The following is a 17,570-nucleotide window of genomic DNA, read 5'->3' as shown; positions in this document are numbered from 1 at the left end:
GGCTTGTCTCCAAGGCCCAGCCCGCTCCATGTCAATATTGACCCAGGTGAAGGAGTGGCCCCAAGCTAAGTCCAGGCTCCGCCCCGGTTTCTCTGGGCTCAGGCATTCTCTCCCAGGCTTCATCCCCCAGGCGTTCTCCAGTCTCTCCCAGGCAGGTGCAGAATGTTGCCTCTGTGGAGTCTGGACTCTGTAAGGAGCATCCCTCCCTGAGGGCAGACAGGGAAGTGAGAACTGGAGCCCACTGCTGGAGATGCCCTGGCTCCTCATGCTGGAGGGGAGCAGCCATGGGCTGGCGTGTGTCCCCACATCTGGTGGTCCCGCCCTGGGCTGTAGGATGTGGAAGGAGCTGTGGCAGTGGTCACTGGGGCTTGCATAGGCTGGAAGTGACTCCTCCCAAGGACACCACAGGAACCGCTGGGTGAGAGGACAGACCAAACACCAACCCTGGACCCCTGCAAACAGGTGTCACTGCCTTGCCCACTGTGGTCCTGCTCAGCAGCACGCCCACCCATTAGGACCCAGCTTGGGTCAGGAAAGCCCCTGGCCTGTTGGAGGGGTGGTGGTGCAAGACTGGGGTCCGTGCCTAGTGGCAGTGTGACCCTTCCAATGTGCAGTGGGGGGCTCCACTCTGCTCCCCACCTGTGTGAAAGCAGGTGCTGTCAGCCAGGCCGAGGTCTTATCAGGCCTCCCTCCTCACTCCTGCCTTGGGAAAGGCTCCCAGTGCCCAGGTGGGCTTTTCTCTATACTTTTCTGGATTTTCCAAGTTTTTGGCAATGAACATGTATATGGCTGATCTTTCAGGTAAAGCAACATGTCATTTTCCGCAAAGCTCTGGCCACAGCTCCTTTGCCACACCTGGGCATCAGGCCTGGAACAGTTTTGGAGGACTTGCCTTTCCTCTGTAGCCAGTCAGAGCAGGGGGTCTCAGCCCTGGCTGCCCTTTCCAGTCTTCTTGGCACTTAAAAACATGGTGCAGGTCCCCATCTGCTGAGATCAGAAATGGTCTGGGGTGGACTTGAGGGATGTATGTTTGAGACCCCTCAGGTAATTCTAGTGTACAGATGCAGCCAGAGCTGAGAACCACTGCGCCAGGAGAGGGAGCTGTAATGGAGGCTTGGGGTGGAAAGCTCTGGGGCCATGTTCTCCTCCCGATGGCCTCTGTTCTCAGAGATCAGGCTGGTGGCCATGCCAGTTGGTGGCTCTGGGCCTTGAACAGCCTGCTGACCCATGGCCAACCCTGGCACAGATTTATCGTGCAAGCATTCCGGTTACTCCACAACTCAGCCACAAGCCCTCAATGCACTCATCCATAAGCTCAACAAAATGTTCATCAGCTGATGTGCCACTGTTCCCAGACTGACTTTTCCCAGCCACTCCTTCCCACCCTCCTGAGCTTCCTGCCCATTCCTTGGTCGTGTAACACACACAGATGACATGTGCTCAAACTAGAACACACAGAAGGCATATCTCAGCATGTCTAAGTCCCCAAATAAGTGCCCTGTTGACGCCCCGTGTGTCCTTCCCACCTATTTCAGGGATCGGTGGACACTCATGAGGATACCTCAGCCTCAGGCACTGCCACAATTCTCAGCCTTTTATCTGTTTGCCTATTTGCAAAGGTGTGAAGCAGTGGGGTACAGGGTTGATGCCAGAGAAAGTGAGAGGGACAGAGAGGGCTGGGGAGCAGAATGAAGGACACAGCCTAGGAGTCTGGAACCAGGGGAGGAAGCTGTGGTGACTTCTCTCCGGCTGGCTAGCTGCTCCACTGTGACGACAAGGAATCTAGAGGCACGGGACAGGCTTAGCTGTGGGGTATTTGGGGTTTTGTCTCTGGGCAAATATTAGGTCTCCTGGGCTGATACACATACTGTGTCCTGAGTTATTTGGGATGAATATATGTGCCTGGTAGAATCCTGTATCTTGTGATAGAGCAGACTGCAGAGCTTTGTCTCACTGGCCTGTTTTCTCATCCACAAAATGGGGATAAGACCTACCTTATGAAATTGACACTGGTACTATCTGAATCAGATATCATTATGAACAGAAAGAGTCCTGAGAGTGGCGAAGCCATGTCCAAGACCCTGCCAGGAGTCCCTAGCAGAGGAGGACTCACTGCCTCTCTCACCTGCATGTACAGAGGGACTGGGGTCAGGACACTGGCGACAGAATGTCTCATTGCAAGAAACTGCCTGGGACATCCTGACTCCTCTTCCGACTCCTTGCCGTGCTTCATCTGGCAATCATCTCAGTCACTGTGCCCATGGGGATGGGGATGGGTTTAGGCATCCTCTTTAACCAATTTAACCATAAATCCACTCACACCATCCCCCTCTCCAAACCTTCCAGTGGCTTCCACTAAAACTGGGATGAAATTCTCAATGGCCATTCCCAGCTGCCTCTCCCATCACTCTTGGAATGGCTCACTGCGTTCTGGCAATATGATTCCTCGTGTCCCTTGAAGACGCCCAGGTCATTGTCTGCAGACCTTTGCACTGCAGTCTTCTCTGCCTGGAAGTCTCACTCTGTATCTTCCCGTAGCTGCTCCTTTACTGCATTTAGGCCCCAGCCAAAATGGCAGCCCTGCAGAGGGCCCTTCCTGCCCTCCTTAGCCACAGCAGTCTCCCTCCTCAGACATCACCACTTTCCTCATCATGGTGCTCCAAGAAGCTGGTCTTGCTAAGTGGGATCTTTGGTTAGTCTCTGTGTCCCAGCTGGACTGTGAGTCACTGTGGGTGGGGCCTTGCTCATGTCCACCTGTGTGTAGAATGGTGCCCGGCATACTGCAGTTGCTTAATAAAATGTTTGCTGACATGTTTCTGTGGCCTGTGCCTGATTCAGTGTGTGTGTGTGTGTGTGTGTGTGAGTGTGTGTGTATGTATGTATGTGTGTCTGGATCCTTTACTGGGCTCAGTCCTCCTCCTCTGAGAAGCTGAGGGGGTGACATATAATGTCTGTGGCTCTTATGGAATGGGAGGTCCCAGTTCTCTCAGGCTGAATTTTCAAGTCTGCTGGGAGGGCTGGAATCCTTGTGGGAGGACAGTGAGCCATACCGCTTCTGGAGAGAGGAAGCCAGGAGGCTGAACAGCAGTCACCCTTGGAGTGACAGGCAATTTGGGTGGGATGGAGGAGCTAGAAGATCAGTCTGTGGCTCCTGGAGTGCTGCAGCCCGACTCCCGTCCAACCCGGTTCCCCAGAAGTGGGGATACCAGGAGACCCAAGGTGATGGCATGAGGCTGCACAGGAGGTGGGGAAGGGAGGGAGGAGAGGCGAGGCTGGTAGAAAAGCAGTCCATCCACAAGAGAGCGCAGTTTCACATGTTTATTTTTGGCAGGAAAGAAATCATTGCAAACCTTTTGATTGACAATACTCGCCCCTGGAAACATGCACATTCCACATGTAGCATTTCCCAAGTAATGCTGGGTTGTTTATAACATTCAAATGTCCAACAGATATCCATGACTACCCAGACACCAGCATCTCCACTACCTGGGGTGGGGGAGGGTGTGTCAGTCTGCAGAGAAGCTCCTGGGAGAATGGAACAGGAACAGACATGATCAAATTTACAGTACAGTAGGAACAGAGGCAGCCAGTCAATTATGAACAGTTAACTGCAGGTACGTCAAGCCATCCACTCTTCTCAAACCCTGGCATGCCAACTGTCCAGCACAGCACCTTTAAGAGCAGAGGCACAAACGTAGGAGTGTTTGACCATAGGGCTGTGTGGTTCTGGATTTTTTATTAGAAAGCCATCTTTAAAAATACAGGGTTGTAAAATGTTGCCAGGTTATAGACTTAACGAATTTTTTTTTTTTAAACACCAAAAATTCAAATGCTGCAACCACGACAAGTCAGCATCATTAGGGCATCCTTGTGTCCCCAGAGACATCTCATCAAAATTGCACCACGTCAAAGGACCTTCCTCACCATCAACTGTGGCAGGTGGCATTCCTTTTTCAGTATGCAAATGCATTACTTACAAACAGCTAATGCATGGAACCACAGACCAACACACAGGATTCCAGAACAAATGGAAGACAGAGCATTAACAGCATTGGGAGTGCCCGTGCACTTCCACCAGAGGCCTGGCCAGAGAAGTCATAACATCATAGTGGGCTGGAGTCCACAAACCCAAGGTGTCCTGTCCCAGAGCTTAATGTCAAAAATACTTCTCCAGAAGACTAGTTTTAAACCTGGTACAGAAAGGACCATGGAAACTCAGGAGGTCAGGGTTCTCTTTTGACTAAAGAGTTGGGGGTATTTTGGTAACATGGGAAGTATATGGCACAGAGAAGTGGCTAACAGGTTTCATTAGGTTTCAAAGCCCACAATTTAATAAATGGTAATAATTAAAAACAATACCCGTATTTACCTTAAAAAACATAAACCCCAAACATTCATCTCATTTCTTGGCCTTATGTTAGAATTCTATTGCTTCATTTACATGTAGATGACTAAAAATATATATAGATATAGATATAGATATTTTGATTATATACATAAAGCAGGTTCAAGGGTTAAAATAAAAACGGAATTTTGGAGTGTGATCAAATAAGGTGCACAGATTCCAGAACCCTCAGAGGGCCTGCTGGCCCTCCCAAGACATTCTGTGTCTGTGGTAGCAGGAGCTGGGCCCCGTCCCTAACAGCTCTGCACTGGCTTAGTGCAACGGTGCTCACAGTTTCAGGAACTACTAGGTGAAGTGTCTGGCTCAAGCCTGCCAAGTGTCTTCACTCCATCATCAGAAGTGGAGCACTATTCCTAGGTTCGATTCCCCTGAAATATTTTACGATTTCCATCCTCTTTGCCCCCTCTTCCAAATAAGGCCCTGTGATGCCAACGAAGGGGGCATGGTTGAGGGTCTAAGGCTCTCATTAGGGCCTAATTCTGTGTGGATATCAACACATGACAGACACTTGACTGCAACATTCAAGACATTTAAGGCAGTGGGTTCATTTAATGACTATTTTTCCAAATAATAAAGGTTTGTGGCATGGGCAGTTCTACCACGTAACTGTCATTATCTGTGGTAATACCTAGCAAGGGGCTGTTCTATTTGAATTGGCAAGTGGATTACTGGGTTTGGAACACTCAGAATGCTGGGAGACCTGTTTATCCCCGAATACTTACTTCCCTTCTGAATATTCACACAGTAGTCCACAGACCAAAGTGCTGTTGGGAGGACGTAATTGGCAGCTGGCTTCATTACTTTGTGAATGAAAACAAAGCAAAGATATTTTACTTTGACCCCCGATTTCCAGTCTTGTTAATGCCAGTCACTCCCGCCAGAACACTGGCTGAAGACCAACCCACAGAGGACTAAGGCAATGGTGCCAACATGAAAGGGTCCTTTTTAATTGTTTTTAAGAGCAATACTTTACAGACTGTCTTGTTGTCAAACAAGGAACATGGCACTGCTTAAACACCAAACTGGGAAAGGTTGCAGAGAGCCTGGGCTCTCCCTGCGGGGAGGGAGGCTTTCCTCTCCCCGGTTTGGGGCATTGAGTCCCACATCTAGACAGGCTTCCCCAACCCTTGGCTCAGAAATAGGCTGTGCTTCAAAGGAGAAGACCAAGAGATGGACTTGGGCCACATCAGCTTGGTGGCTGGCTGAGGCCACAGGTTCTCGAGAGAGAACAGTCAGCTTATTAATCAAACAGGATCTGTTACTGACTGCAGTTTAAAATCCATGCCACACCTGAGTGGTGCTTTGGCCCTTTTGCCTTTGTACCCTTCAGTGGCCAATGCCAGGAAAGGGTTACAGGTGGTGGAGGCTGCAATGGGGTGGGACACCTCTGTTTTTGACCCTGTCCGAGTTTGTAGCTTAGCAGTGAGCATATTCTGAGCATAGGCACAGTGGCAAAGAACAGTGTAACAGCCGCTGGTCAATTCCATTTGGTGGCAGCGCGGTAGCAGCAAGGAAAATTCCCAAACAGCTCCATGTGTATCCAGCTTTTGGAAAGGAAAGATTTAAAAATCAATAAACAGATTTCTTTTATATCCAAAGGTTTTAGGGTTTCTTATAACTGCTCTACCCCAAACAATAACAACAAAAAACACAAATGTATGGCAGTAGTGTGAGAGCAGAAGGGACAGGATGTCACTTTTCAAGGGGAAAATGTGACCTCAAGACAAACTTGTCACCATCAGAAATGATAATATAAAAGAATCTATTGTTTCCTAAAGTGTTGAGCTACACAGTTGCAGATACATTCCAAACTGGGTCAAAAATGAGTGGAGACAATGACATAGTCATGAAATCCTCCTATCAGGAGCCTGACCCTGCAGCATGCCACAGGTTGTCAGAGCAAAGTCACACCTGTTGGGGGACAGGCTCCTGTGACTCACTCCCCTCCCTCAGCACCCCCCGCCACACACACACACGCTACCAGGTTCTAGAAAATTGTCATGTTCATCTTCTTATAGTATCTAAGACAATAAAAGACTAAACGATGTCTGGAAATATGTTGTGTAGAAAAATTAACTCTCAGCTTAAAATAACATTCAAAAGGCACTTCATCCTGTAGGAAAGAGATTCTGAGTTGGGTCAGCTGGTCCGAGCTGGGATAGAAGGGGACAGGTGGTCTGCTTGGAAGGGAGGACAGTTGAAAGGAAGTCTGATAGAGATCAAGCTTTTTTTTTTTTTTTTTTTTTCTATTTTTTTCTTTTTGGTATGTTTTAAGAAAAGCAAATCCAGTAAAATGCATGTCCCTTTATGAAATTTGTTAAAAGAGTTCTTTTAAAATAGTTGTTTCTGTTCTTAAAAAAACAAAACAGGTAGGCATGGCCACATTCACCCTGTGGCCTGGAGCACGGAGTATCCTCACTTTCAGCTTCCAGGGAGCTGAGGACAGGCAGGTCCCCTGAGGCCAGAGGTTCCAGAGTGCACAGGCGGGAGGCAGGCAGAGGCCGGGGCTACCTATTGCAGAGTCTGTGCAGCATGCTGTACACGTCGTCCTCCCGGCTCAGGCCCTCAAAGAAGGGGATGAGGTCCAGCAGCTCCGTGTCCGTCATGTCATCAAACCAGGACTGCACAGGCACCTGGAAGACAGTGCATGGAGGAGGCAGCAGGACTGCATCTAGCGCTGGGGGCTGCTCCTAACCTAAGTGGGTACCCGGACTCTGAGCATTTTTTTTGGTAAGGACAACTGGTGTCATCATCGTTATCATCATCATTTTGTTTGTTCCCTTGTTCAAATCGAGGCCAATCCAAAGCTAAATGGCTTGGGAGATGGCTCAGGGAGGCAAAGTTAAATGTACCCAGTTTGTATGCATTTGCCTGTTTTGTTTTCCTGCCACAGAAAAGGTGGCCAGAGCATAGCATAAAATGTATGAGAACTAGCCTTGCTACTTGCCAACTTCCAAAAGCTCTTTCTACTGCACAAGTCGGCTCCTTGCACCTCAGAGCACTTGGAGTCAGAGGTTACGTGCTAACCACTGACAGCGGGGAGCTCACATCCAGGACACAGGAAGGCTTCCACTTAGGGTCATTGTGCAATATTACATCACAAAGAGAAGTGGTAAATTTCCTCCCTTGCTTAACAGTGATTAGTTAAAAGCAGAAGTCTAAAACTGTAGAACATTCTGAAGCTATGGGCAAAGACAGGATTTTCCCTTAGTTGTAGGCACAGGAGTGGCGAGGGGTGGTAGCCAGGGGTACAAAGAAGAGATTTATAAACAAATTTGAATAAACCAAACATGTTTAAAAGTAACATTTTAGCCCTTTTTCAAATCTAAAGATAGCTTAGAAACACAGACATTTATTACATAATTTTGAAAAATAAAGGGTTAATAAACAAATGACTACGCCTAGGGGATGGGGAGAGAGTGGAGGAGAGGGCAGAAAAGAACAGACTTCTCTATCTTTATTTATAGGTTTGATGTCGGAACCATGTAAATGTGTTATAAATTAAAATACAATTAAACCATTCAGAAAAAAAGCAATAAAAGTCAATCTAAGTGTATATAAAATTGGTGACACAACCACACAATTACTTCAAGTGATTTGTGTGCATGTGTGAGACAGGGTCACACTCTGTCACCCATGCTGGAGTGCAGCGGTACAATCATAGCTCTGCAGCCTTGACCTCCTGGGCTCAAGTGATCCTTCCACTCAGCCTCCCAAGTAGCTGGGACTATAGGCATGTGACACCATGCTTGGCTAATTTTTTTTTTTTTGAGACGGAATTTTGTTCTTGTTGCCCAGGCTGGAGTGCAATTGCATGATCTCAGCTCACTGCAACCTCCACCTCCTGGGTTCTCCTGCCTCAGCCTCCTGAGTAGCTGGGATTACATGCGCCTGCTGCCATGCCCAGCTAGTTTTGGTATTTTAGTAGAGACAGGGTTTCGCCATGTTGGTCAGGCTGGTCTTGAACTCCTGACCTCAGGTGATCCACCCCCTCGGCCTCCCAAAGTGCTGGGATTACAGGCGTGAGCCACCACCCCCAGCCTTTCTTTCTTTCTTTCTTTTTTTTTTTTAGTAGCGATGGGATCTTGCTTTGTTGCCCAGGGTGATTTCAAACTCCTGTGAGCTCAAGCAATCCTCCCTCCTCAGCCTCCCAAAGTGCTGGGATTACAGGCAGCCAGGTAAGCCACCAAGCCTGGTATTCAAGTGATTTTAAAACATGGTGTTATAACTGTACATCTCTCTAAAAATTCCTAAGCTGCATACAGTTGTCTTATTATTAGTCATAATTTAGTACTGCTACTGAAATTATTCAACATATACTACAGAATAAATCAAATATATAATTATGTTAATATCTTTAGAAATCAAGAGTTGCAGCATAAGATAAAGAGATACAAATACAAAACAAAGAAGCGAAGCGAAGAAGTTACATAAAAACTTATCTTAACATTGAATTGGAAAAACCAGTATGAACTTATGATTTAGTTTTCTTTCTAAAAATATGTCATTTTTAGCTCTGCCCTGTAGTATGGGCTAGAAGTAAAGTATATCCCATTAGCAATGAAAATTCACCTAAACTGTGGTCTCTAAATACCACTTCCACTAATAGGAACCAGGCACCATACAAAAATGGGTGGTTCCAGGGCTGAGGCAAGAAATGTTCATGATGAGCCTGGAACATCTTGTTGTTTAAGAAAGCAAGGAAGCTACAGGTTGAGCATCCCTAATCTGAAAAAATCTGAGTTCCAAAATGCCCCAAAATCCAAAATTTTTTGAGCACTGACATGGCACCACAAGTGGAAAATTCTATACCTGACCTCATGTGCCAGGTGGTAGTGAAAATGCAGGCACATGATACATGGTTTATTTAGTGTCCCCAAATTATAAAAAAAATTGTATAAAATTACCTTTAGGCTATGTGTACAAGCTGTACATAAAATAGAAATTAATTTCATGTTTAGACTTGGTTCCATGCCCAAGATATCCAATTATGTATATGCAAATATTCCAAAATCCTAAAAAATCCAAAATCCAAAACACTTCTGGTGCCAAGCATTTTAGATAAAGAATATTCAACCTATATCAAAGACTTGTTATTTTAAGGGATCTCCATAGCCAAAGGTGAAAATTTGAGAATGCAAAAGAATAACAAATGGGCTGAAACTACAACAAATCCGTGAGTTCATAATGATACTAAAAAAAATTATTGGCTACTTTTGGAGGCCGCTAGGACACCAACTCATTAGTCTGAAAATAGAAATTGCCATTTTGCAATTCCTCATGAAATAGTGGGTGTAGGCAATGATCACCAACAACTGCTAAAATTATGAGGTGAGAGGTTCATGGGGAATTTTATAATAGATGGATCAGGCTAACACCACCTGAACCCAATGATCAATTTTAAATCTTTAAAAGTGGGGTAACCTGACATTTATGCCTCCTGATATATCTTCATAAGCATATAATACCTATGATGTATTCTTTTTTCTTCTTTTTTTTGAGATAGGGTCTTGCTCTGTCACTCAGGCTGAAGTGCAGTGGCATGAACACGGCTCACTGCAGCCTCGACCTCCTGGGCTCAAGAGATCTTCCCACCTCAGCCTCCCAAGTAGCTGGAACCACAGTGGAACCACAGGTGTGTGCCACCCCATCTGGCTAATTTTTCTTTTTTTAAGAGATAGGGTCTTGCCATGTTGCTCAGGCTGGTCTCAAATTCCTGGGCTCAAGTGATCACCTGCCTTGGCCTCCCAAAGTGCTGGGATTATAGGTGTGAGCCATTGCATCTGGCCTGTATGATATATTCTTGCAAAAAAAAAAAAATCTAATCAAGCAGTAGAGCTCTAATTACTTGTTTAGAGGATATAAGGTGGCTATAAAAACATATTAAACATCATCACAAGGCAGCAGCTGGACAAATCCAGAATGCAGGAGATTTCTACAAGACAAAACACCAGGGCTTCTTCAACAAATAAATGGCATAAAAGAGAAAAGGAGAAGAAAGGGAGATGTTAAGTTTACAAAAGAATGAAGAGACATGGTAACCAAAGCAATGCCTGGGTCTTTTTGGATCTCCATTGAAATACTCCAAATGCACGACACTTCGAGATGACAGGGACAATGTGAACACAGTCTGGATATTAGACAATGTAAGAAACTATTACTTTGTCAGATCTGACCATGACTTGTGATTATATTAAAAAGGAATCCTTATCCGTTAGAGACACATTACCAAATATATTATGTTGAATTTCATTTACTCAGTAAAATGAACATATTTACATATAAATACATTTGGAGTATTTATTCAAATAATGATTCCACACTAGCCAAATGAATCGCGTTTGAATTGTTTTTGGTTACAAGCAGGACTGCAGAGTTCTGGATTCAAGGAAAGGACTTTTGCAGGCTTTTGTAGAATCTGAGAAGCCTGTGCTTGAGAGGAAGCATCCTCTCCAGGGAAACACGCCTGCTCTAGGGGCCTGATGTGGCAGTGACTGAGGGGTCAGCAGTCACCAGAGGCCCTGGTTGGCCTCTCTTCCCCTGGAAGTGTCGGGCAGCAGGCAGGAAGGCAGTCCCTCTTGCCCTGAGAGTTGTACTGCACCCAGTGAGTAGGCACCGAGAGCTGCCATGGTCCAGGGAGCTTTATGCAGGAAATGTTCCCAATGGGTGCTTTTTAGACATCATGATGAGGTAGCAAAGCTTGGTAGTCTCATTTGAAGACCTTATTGAAGTGTTTTATTCATTTTTTTTTGAGACGAAGTCTCCCTCTGTCACCAGGCTGGAGTGCAGTGGTGGGATCTCAGCTCACTGCAACCTCTGCCTCCTGGGTTCAAGTGATTGCCCTGCCTCAGCCTCCCGAGTAGCTGGGACTACAGGTGCATGCCACCGTGCCTGGCTAATTTTTTGTCTTTTAGTAGAGACGGGGTTTTACCATGTTGGCCAGGATGGTCTTGATCGCCTGACCTCGTGATCCGTCTGCCTCGGCCTCCCAAAGGACTGGGATTACGGGCGTGAGCCACCACACCCGGCCTATTCATTCTTAAGAAATACTTCTGTTAAAGAGATCAATCAGGCCTCCTTAGTCTACAGGGGTCATGAAGTCCTAGGCAGTAGCTGGCTCCAGGAGGTTAATGCCAACAGAACGCTTGTCAATAACAATACTAAAAATATTGACAAGACGATACAGGCTTATAGCATTTATCAGTCTCTAGCACTGTTCTAAGTGCTTTTTGTATATTGCCACACTGCAACCTCCAATAATCCTATGAGATCAGCATTCCTATAATTCCCATTTGACAGATGAGGCAACCGAGGCTCAATGAGGTTACATAACTTGCTCAATGACGTGCAACTGCTAAATGGCAGAGCTGGGATTTCATTAGGAAAAGACCCAGAGACCTTCTTTTGTAGGTGCTTAAAAGTGGTGCTTGCCTGGCAAGACAGAGGGCTCAGATGGAGCATGACATTTTCTTTCTTTGGGGCCACTTACTGCATTCTCAGGATGGAAGATGTATGAGGCAGGGGAATTGTCGACAATGATCACTTTGCTCAGCTCCCGCCCAAGGCGACTCAGGTCCTTCACATAGTTCCCACGATGAAAAACACAGGATTCTCTGAAGAGCCGGGCCCGGAACACACCCCAGCGGTCTAGGAGGTCAGCCACAGGGTCTGCATACTGGAAAAGAGGTGTCACAATGAAGGCTTCATGCCTAAAAGAGTCCCCAAACCCTGACCTACAGCAACAAGATCCAGATTATGTTTTTTAAAAAGGGATTTAATAATTAGATGTGTTTTAGGATCCTGGTTATTTTCCTCTCTGTGTACATAAGATGGCACTGGATTCTTCCATTTCTCTCACATCCAACCCATCAGAAATTGTCAGTTTCATCTCCAAAAATGGCCTGACTCCATTTGCATCTCTCTATTTATATTGCCACCACCCTTAGCCCGGGCCTCGAATCTCTGGCCTGGGATGGCTGTGTGAGCCTCGTGAAAAACCTGTCTTTCTAGCCCATTCACCTAGAAGCTGTCAGAGTGGCCACTGGAAAACATATGTGCGATCGTGTCACTCCTCTGCTGAAAACTCCACTGTCTACACACTGCACTTGGAGTAAAGCCCACGTTCCTCACTGCCGCGTCCCACATGGTCACAGCTGAATGATCTCCATCTGGAGCTCCTGGAGCCACACTGGCTTTAAGCATGGTCAGGACCTTTGTACCAGTGTTCTCCCTGCATGCGTTCTCTCCCAGCTCTTTGCAGAACATTTGTCTCCTGGTTTTTCAGTCTTGACTTCCTCTCCCATCCATCTAGAGCCACCTCTATCTTCCTTTGTGGGTCGTTTCCCTCACAGAGTGGAGCACCACATGGGATTGCTTGATTTCCTCTCTACTCGTCAGGGCCCAGGCCTGAAACATCCCACCACCACATCCCTAGTACCTCCAAGAGTACCTACCACAACAGGGGCTCAGTAAACACGAATTTCACCACTGAATGAATGAGCTGGCTCCAATGTGTCTTGAATGGCATGACACTGCCCCCTAGAGGTCCCGTGGGCACTTGGGCCAGACCAGCTGCTGAGTGACAGGATGGTGCCCAGCCATCCACTCCCATGGGTGCCCATCCACTTCCTTGAAGCCCAGGAGCTGGGTGGGAATTTGAGCCCGGCTTACAGTTGGGGATCGTCCTGCCTGACCCTCTCTCATGACCTAGGGAATTTCCCCCAAAGCAGGCTTGGATAAAGAAATAAAGGGGTTTCTGAGAGAAAATCCTCATAACTGAAGATACCTAAAAGAGTGGACCATACTGAGTGGCTGGGCCTGGAAGAAAGAGGAGCAGTTTCCAAGCCTGACACGAGGCCAGGCCCCTGCACAAAGACCAAGTAAGGGGTACAACCAGGCATCAGCGGGACCCAGTGACTCTGCCAGGGAGGCAGAGAGCACCTGTGGCTGGTGGCGCTGGGAAGGCCAGCAGTGGAGTGCAGAGCAAGTGCCGGCACAGCTGTGGGACGTGGGCTGCAGAGCTGCAGGCAGCAGCTGTGATTCCATGGGAACATCCTCTCCTCTCCAAGGACATCCTGTAGAAGGCAGAGTCCAGGAGCAGCTGTGTTTCCTACTGGCCAAGGGAGGTGAGAGCTTAGGGCACTGGAGGTGAACGCTCAGGGCACTACAGCTACCTGCTGGTGAGGCTAGCCAGGGGCCACGTGGGTGGGTTGTGGGCAACTGAGTCCAGATCAGGGGTATCCCATCTTTCAGCTTCCCTGGGCCACATTGGAAGAACTGCCTTGGGTCACACATAAAACACCACCACTAACAATAGGTGACGAGCTTTCAAAAAATCTCATGTTTTAAGAAAGTTTACGAATTTGTGTTGGGCCACATCTAAAGCTGTTCTGGGCTATACACAGCCTGTGGGTCACAGGTTGGACAAGCTTGCTCTAAATGGAAAAAGATGATCCATTTCCTCATAATCATGAACACTTGTGGTGGCACCTATCTTTCAAGAAAGTGTCTGAGTCTGAGGCCTAGAGGATGAATGTGAAGAATGTAAGCTTCACAAGGGCAGGGACTTTGTCTCTTTTTTTCTTTGCTATATCCCCAGGATTTAGTACTGTGCCTGATACATAATAGGTACTAAGTAAGTATTTGCTGGGTGAATGAAGGAAGAAATGACAAAGAAGCAGATACTTGAAAGGCTATGACAGTCAGCTTGAGGTTCCTGCAGGCTCCTGGGCAGCAGGCAAGGAGGTCCACTGCACCACTACTGCTGGCCGGGAGCCAAGCCCAGAGCCAAGGACAGGGACATGACTACCCATCAGCAGGACATGTGCATCAGGGAGGAAAGAGGGTGGAAGGCTGCACTTGGAAGCTGATTCGGCTCAGCTAGGCTGGAGTAGCAGCAAGAGAAGGGTTGAAGAGACAGATGGAGGGGCAGGTGGGAGCCATCCAGGAAGAGAAACGGAACAAGGATGTTTAAGCAAATGCTGGGGACAATGCCAAGGAAGAGTGTTTTCAATTTTCCCAAACAAAAACCAGCTCTCACTTCACTGCTACCGGTGCAGTCTTCTTGTTTATTTCTTTGGTTATTACTTCAGGCTCTTCAGCATCTCAGAGCACTGTTGGAAGAGCCACTGACGCCACAGATAACAATTAGTCTTGGTACCACTCATCTGAAAGATTACCCACTGGGGAAGATTCTATTTTCCCTGAGGCCTTGTTCTCTTTTTGACAAGCAAAAATAAGGGCCAGGATTTTGAATCCCACTCCACTGGCTTATGCTCTAAGGCCTGGTGATGAGTCTGGCAGCATTTGTGCAAGTGGGGCTCTCGCTCCCCTCCATCATCACAAAGAGGGACCCAACCAGCAATGGCCAGGCCAGCAAAGCAGTGGAACACGCAGAGGAAGAGAAGGGAGTGTGGGCACTAGGGCACCATCCAGAAGCAGGACATGGCAGAGGAAGCTACTGTGTGATGTCCTGGAGACAGGCAAATGGCTAACCTGAGCCCCAGAAAACTCATCTTTGGGACCACTCAGGGTCCCTGAGATGCCCATGGAGACAACTGTGGTGCTACCAACAAATGGATGGTGTCAGCCCCATCAAAGTCAGAGTTTGGGAAATGGTCAAGGCAAGGATCTTCTGGGAGGAGCAAGGCCTATCTTGTCTGCCCACACAGCACGGGCACCCTGCCACACCTGTGAAGGGGAAGACTAAACCATACTGGGAGGCTTGGGAATCTGCTAGTTTCCTTAAACAGTGGAGAGGACAAAGAAACCATTCTTTTTGGTCAGAGGCAGTGTAGATTTTAGGTCAGATTCATATCAAGCTTTAGGATCAAGACATGTCTGAATGATTTTATTACCATCAACAAATATACATATACATATTTTTGAGATGGAGTCACTGTTGCTCAGGGTGGAGTGCAGTGGTGCGAACTCAGCTCATTGCAACCTCTGCCTTCTGGGTTCAAGCAATTCTCGTGCCTCAGCCTCCCGAGTATCTGGGATTACAGATGCCCGCCACCATGCCCAGCCAATTTTTGTATTTTGAGTAGAGATGGGGTTTCACCATGTTGGTCAGGCTGGTCTTGAACTCCTGACTTCAAGTGATACACCCTCCTTGGCCTCCCAGAGTGTTGGGATTACAGGCGTGAGCAATCATGCCCGGCCTATCATCATCAATAAATAACTGTAACACAAAATAATGAACATCAGCAGTGTTTACCACGTGACAATGCCCACCACAGTATGTGGAACACAGCAAGTGCTCAATGAATACTTGCTGTACGTGAGTCAGATACTGTGCTAAGTCGTTTACATCTGTTATTTCATGTGATCTAGCCACAGGGTGAATGGAATTATCCCCAATTTATAGAAGAAATCGACATGAGAAGTGAAGTAACTTGCCTCAGATCATACAGCTCATTAGGGCAGTCGGAACTCTCATTCAGTCCATGCATGTGGGTGAGTGCCCAACATTTATCTCTCACTTGCTTCTCCCTCAAATCTGTGGAAGCAAAACCCAAGGACACAGGGGCCTCTAGCATTTGGTGAACAGTCAATGGTTGAGGGGTCACCATCCTTTGTCTGTTACACTGGACCTGTTTGTGATTCTCTGGACTGTGGATACCCAGCTTCAGGTGGCTGCACACAGCAACATCATGGAGCATTTGTTCTAAGTGCTCCCTGTCACCATGGTAACCCAGAAGGCTTTCAGGCTGGCACCATGCACATGGCCTGCATCCATCCCATCTGGGGTGGGAACCTGTCACCATAGAAATAGCTTCCCCCACCAAAACAAAGGGCTGCTTGACAGATTGGGGGTAGGGGTGGAGGGGCTGGGAGTACCAGGCTGCAAGTGTGGAGCTGGGAAGCAGGACTCACCTTGGCCAAGCTGGCAGTAAAGAGCACACATTCAAAAAGCTGCCCCATCCTCTGGAGGAACTCATCCACATGTGGCCGCTTCAGCACATACACCTGCAATGGCAGGAGACAGCAGGCTGGTCAGGTGTGGCAGTTGTTGGGGATGGCCCGGGGCCCAAATGCCCACTGTAGGAAGAACTGCTACTAAGGTTCCTGCCTCCCTCCTCCAGGTCTATGTGCAGCAGGCAGAGGCCCAGACTGTATGAGGGGCTATGGAGTCAGACATGGCACTCCTCGGACAGGGCTCCAGGTCTGAGTTCACTGCAGACGCCTCTCCTAAGGGAAAAAGAGAAGCTGACCGTGGTGTGAGGGTCTTGGGGATATTCAGGGCCAGCAAGTAGAAGGGTTGTACCATGTTTGTGTGTAATGATTGATTCATTTCACGTGTGTTTCTTGGCACCTGCTGAAGGTCAGGACCTATGTGGGCACAGGCCATGGTCTGGGTGTTGTCCTTTTAGAGGTCCAGGCCCAGCCTACTGCCCAGCAGGTCTGGGATTGCTCTGGTTGCCACCTTCTGTTCTGGATGGACATCCCCCTTACTAGGAAGGTCTGGGGTTGAAGCATAGGCCCAGCAAAGCTGCAAGAAGGGGCTTCCTTGTCAGCTTGGGAAGATGTCTATGACACCATAAAGGTTGGGCTCGGTACATTTCAGGGGATATGAAACCATTCTATTTCTGGACCCCAGACATAACCCATCAGGAGGGGTCTCTGAGCAGAGGGGTGCAAAGAGTAGCCTTTTCTAGAATGGCTGGGCTCTGTGTACCCTTTTGACCAGGCTAGGCCGGGGGTAGAAGTGAGGAGGCCAAGCTTCAGACTATACATTGGCTCCTGATTAGGGAGCCTGAATGAATCTGGGGAAACAAGGGAGATGGGAGAGAAGGCAAAGCTAGTGAGAGAAGACATAAGAAGTGGGAGGAGGGAAAAACTAATTCAAACTCGAATAAATTCCATGTGAAATTAGCCACTTCACTAAAATAAATCAAACTCTTTAAAATTCAATTCAGCATATTTACTGAGCCCCAGCTCTGAGCTCAGTCTGATGTAGTTGCAAAGATGAGTAAAACACAGGCCTTGCCCTTGAAGAGCTCACACTCTAGAACAGACATAGGCAAAAACATATAAAAATAAACATGACATAATGAAAGTTGTAGTAGAGGGATAAATTAAGGACAATTAACTCCCCTCACAAGGAGAGGGGATTATAGAAGATAACATTTGGCCTGGACCTTGAAGGATAAATAGGAGTTCA

The 17,570-nt window shown here is 47.4% G+C and overlaps 1 protein-coding gene across 4 annotated transcripts in view; it reads right to left on the bottom strand.

Moving 5' to 3' along the window:
- Window positions 1-3,303: 3,303 nt before the first annotated feature.
- Window positions 3,304-17,570, bottom strand: part of CTDSPL (CTD small phosphatase like) — a 121,080-nt gene continuing 106,813 nt past the window's right edge. For 2 of the 4 annotated variants that reach the window (XM_033212032.1, XM_033212030.1), the window contains exons 6-9: window positions 16,283-16,375; window positions 11,895-12,080; window positions 6,917-7,038; window positions 3,304-5,949 (exon numbers count right to left, since the gene is read on the bottom strand). In XM_033212032.1, the coding sequence (XP_033067923.1) occupies window positions 5,883-5,949; window positions 6,917-7,038; window positions 11,895-12,080; window positions 16,283-16,375 (468 nt within the window). In that variant the 3' untranslated portion in view covers window positions 3,304-5,882. The other 2 variants (XM_033212033.1, XM_033212031.1) reach the window with 2 other exon arrangements.

This window comes from Trachypithecus francoisi, unplaced genomic scaffold, assembly GCF_009764315.1.
Source record: "Trachypithecus francoisi isolate TF-2019V2 unplaced genomic scaffold, Tfra_2.0 Lachesis_group0, whole genome shotgun sequence".
Classification (NCBI taxonomy): domain Eukaryota; kingdom Metazoa; phylum Chordata; class Mammalia; order Primates; family Cercopithecidae; genus Trachypithecus; species Trachypithecus francoisi.
This window is presented reverse-complemented; position numbering and strand designations above follow the sequence as displayed.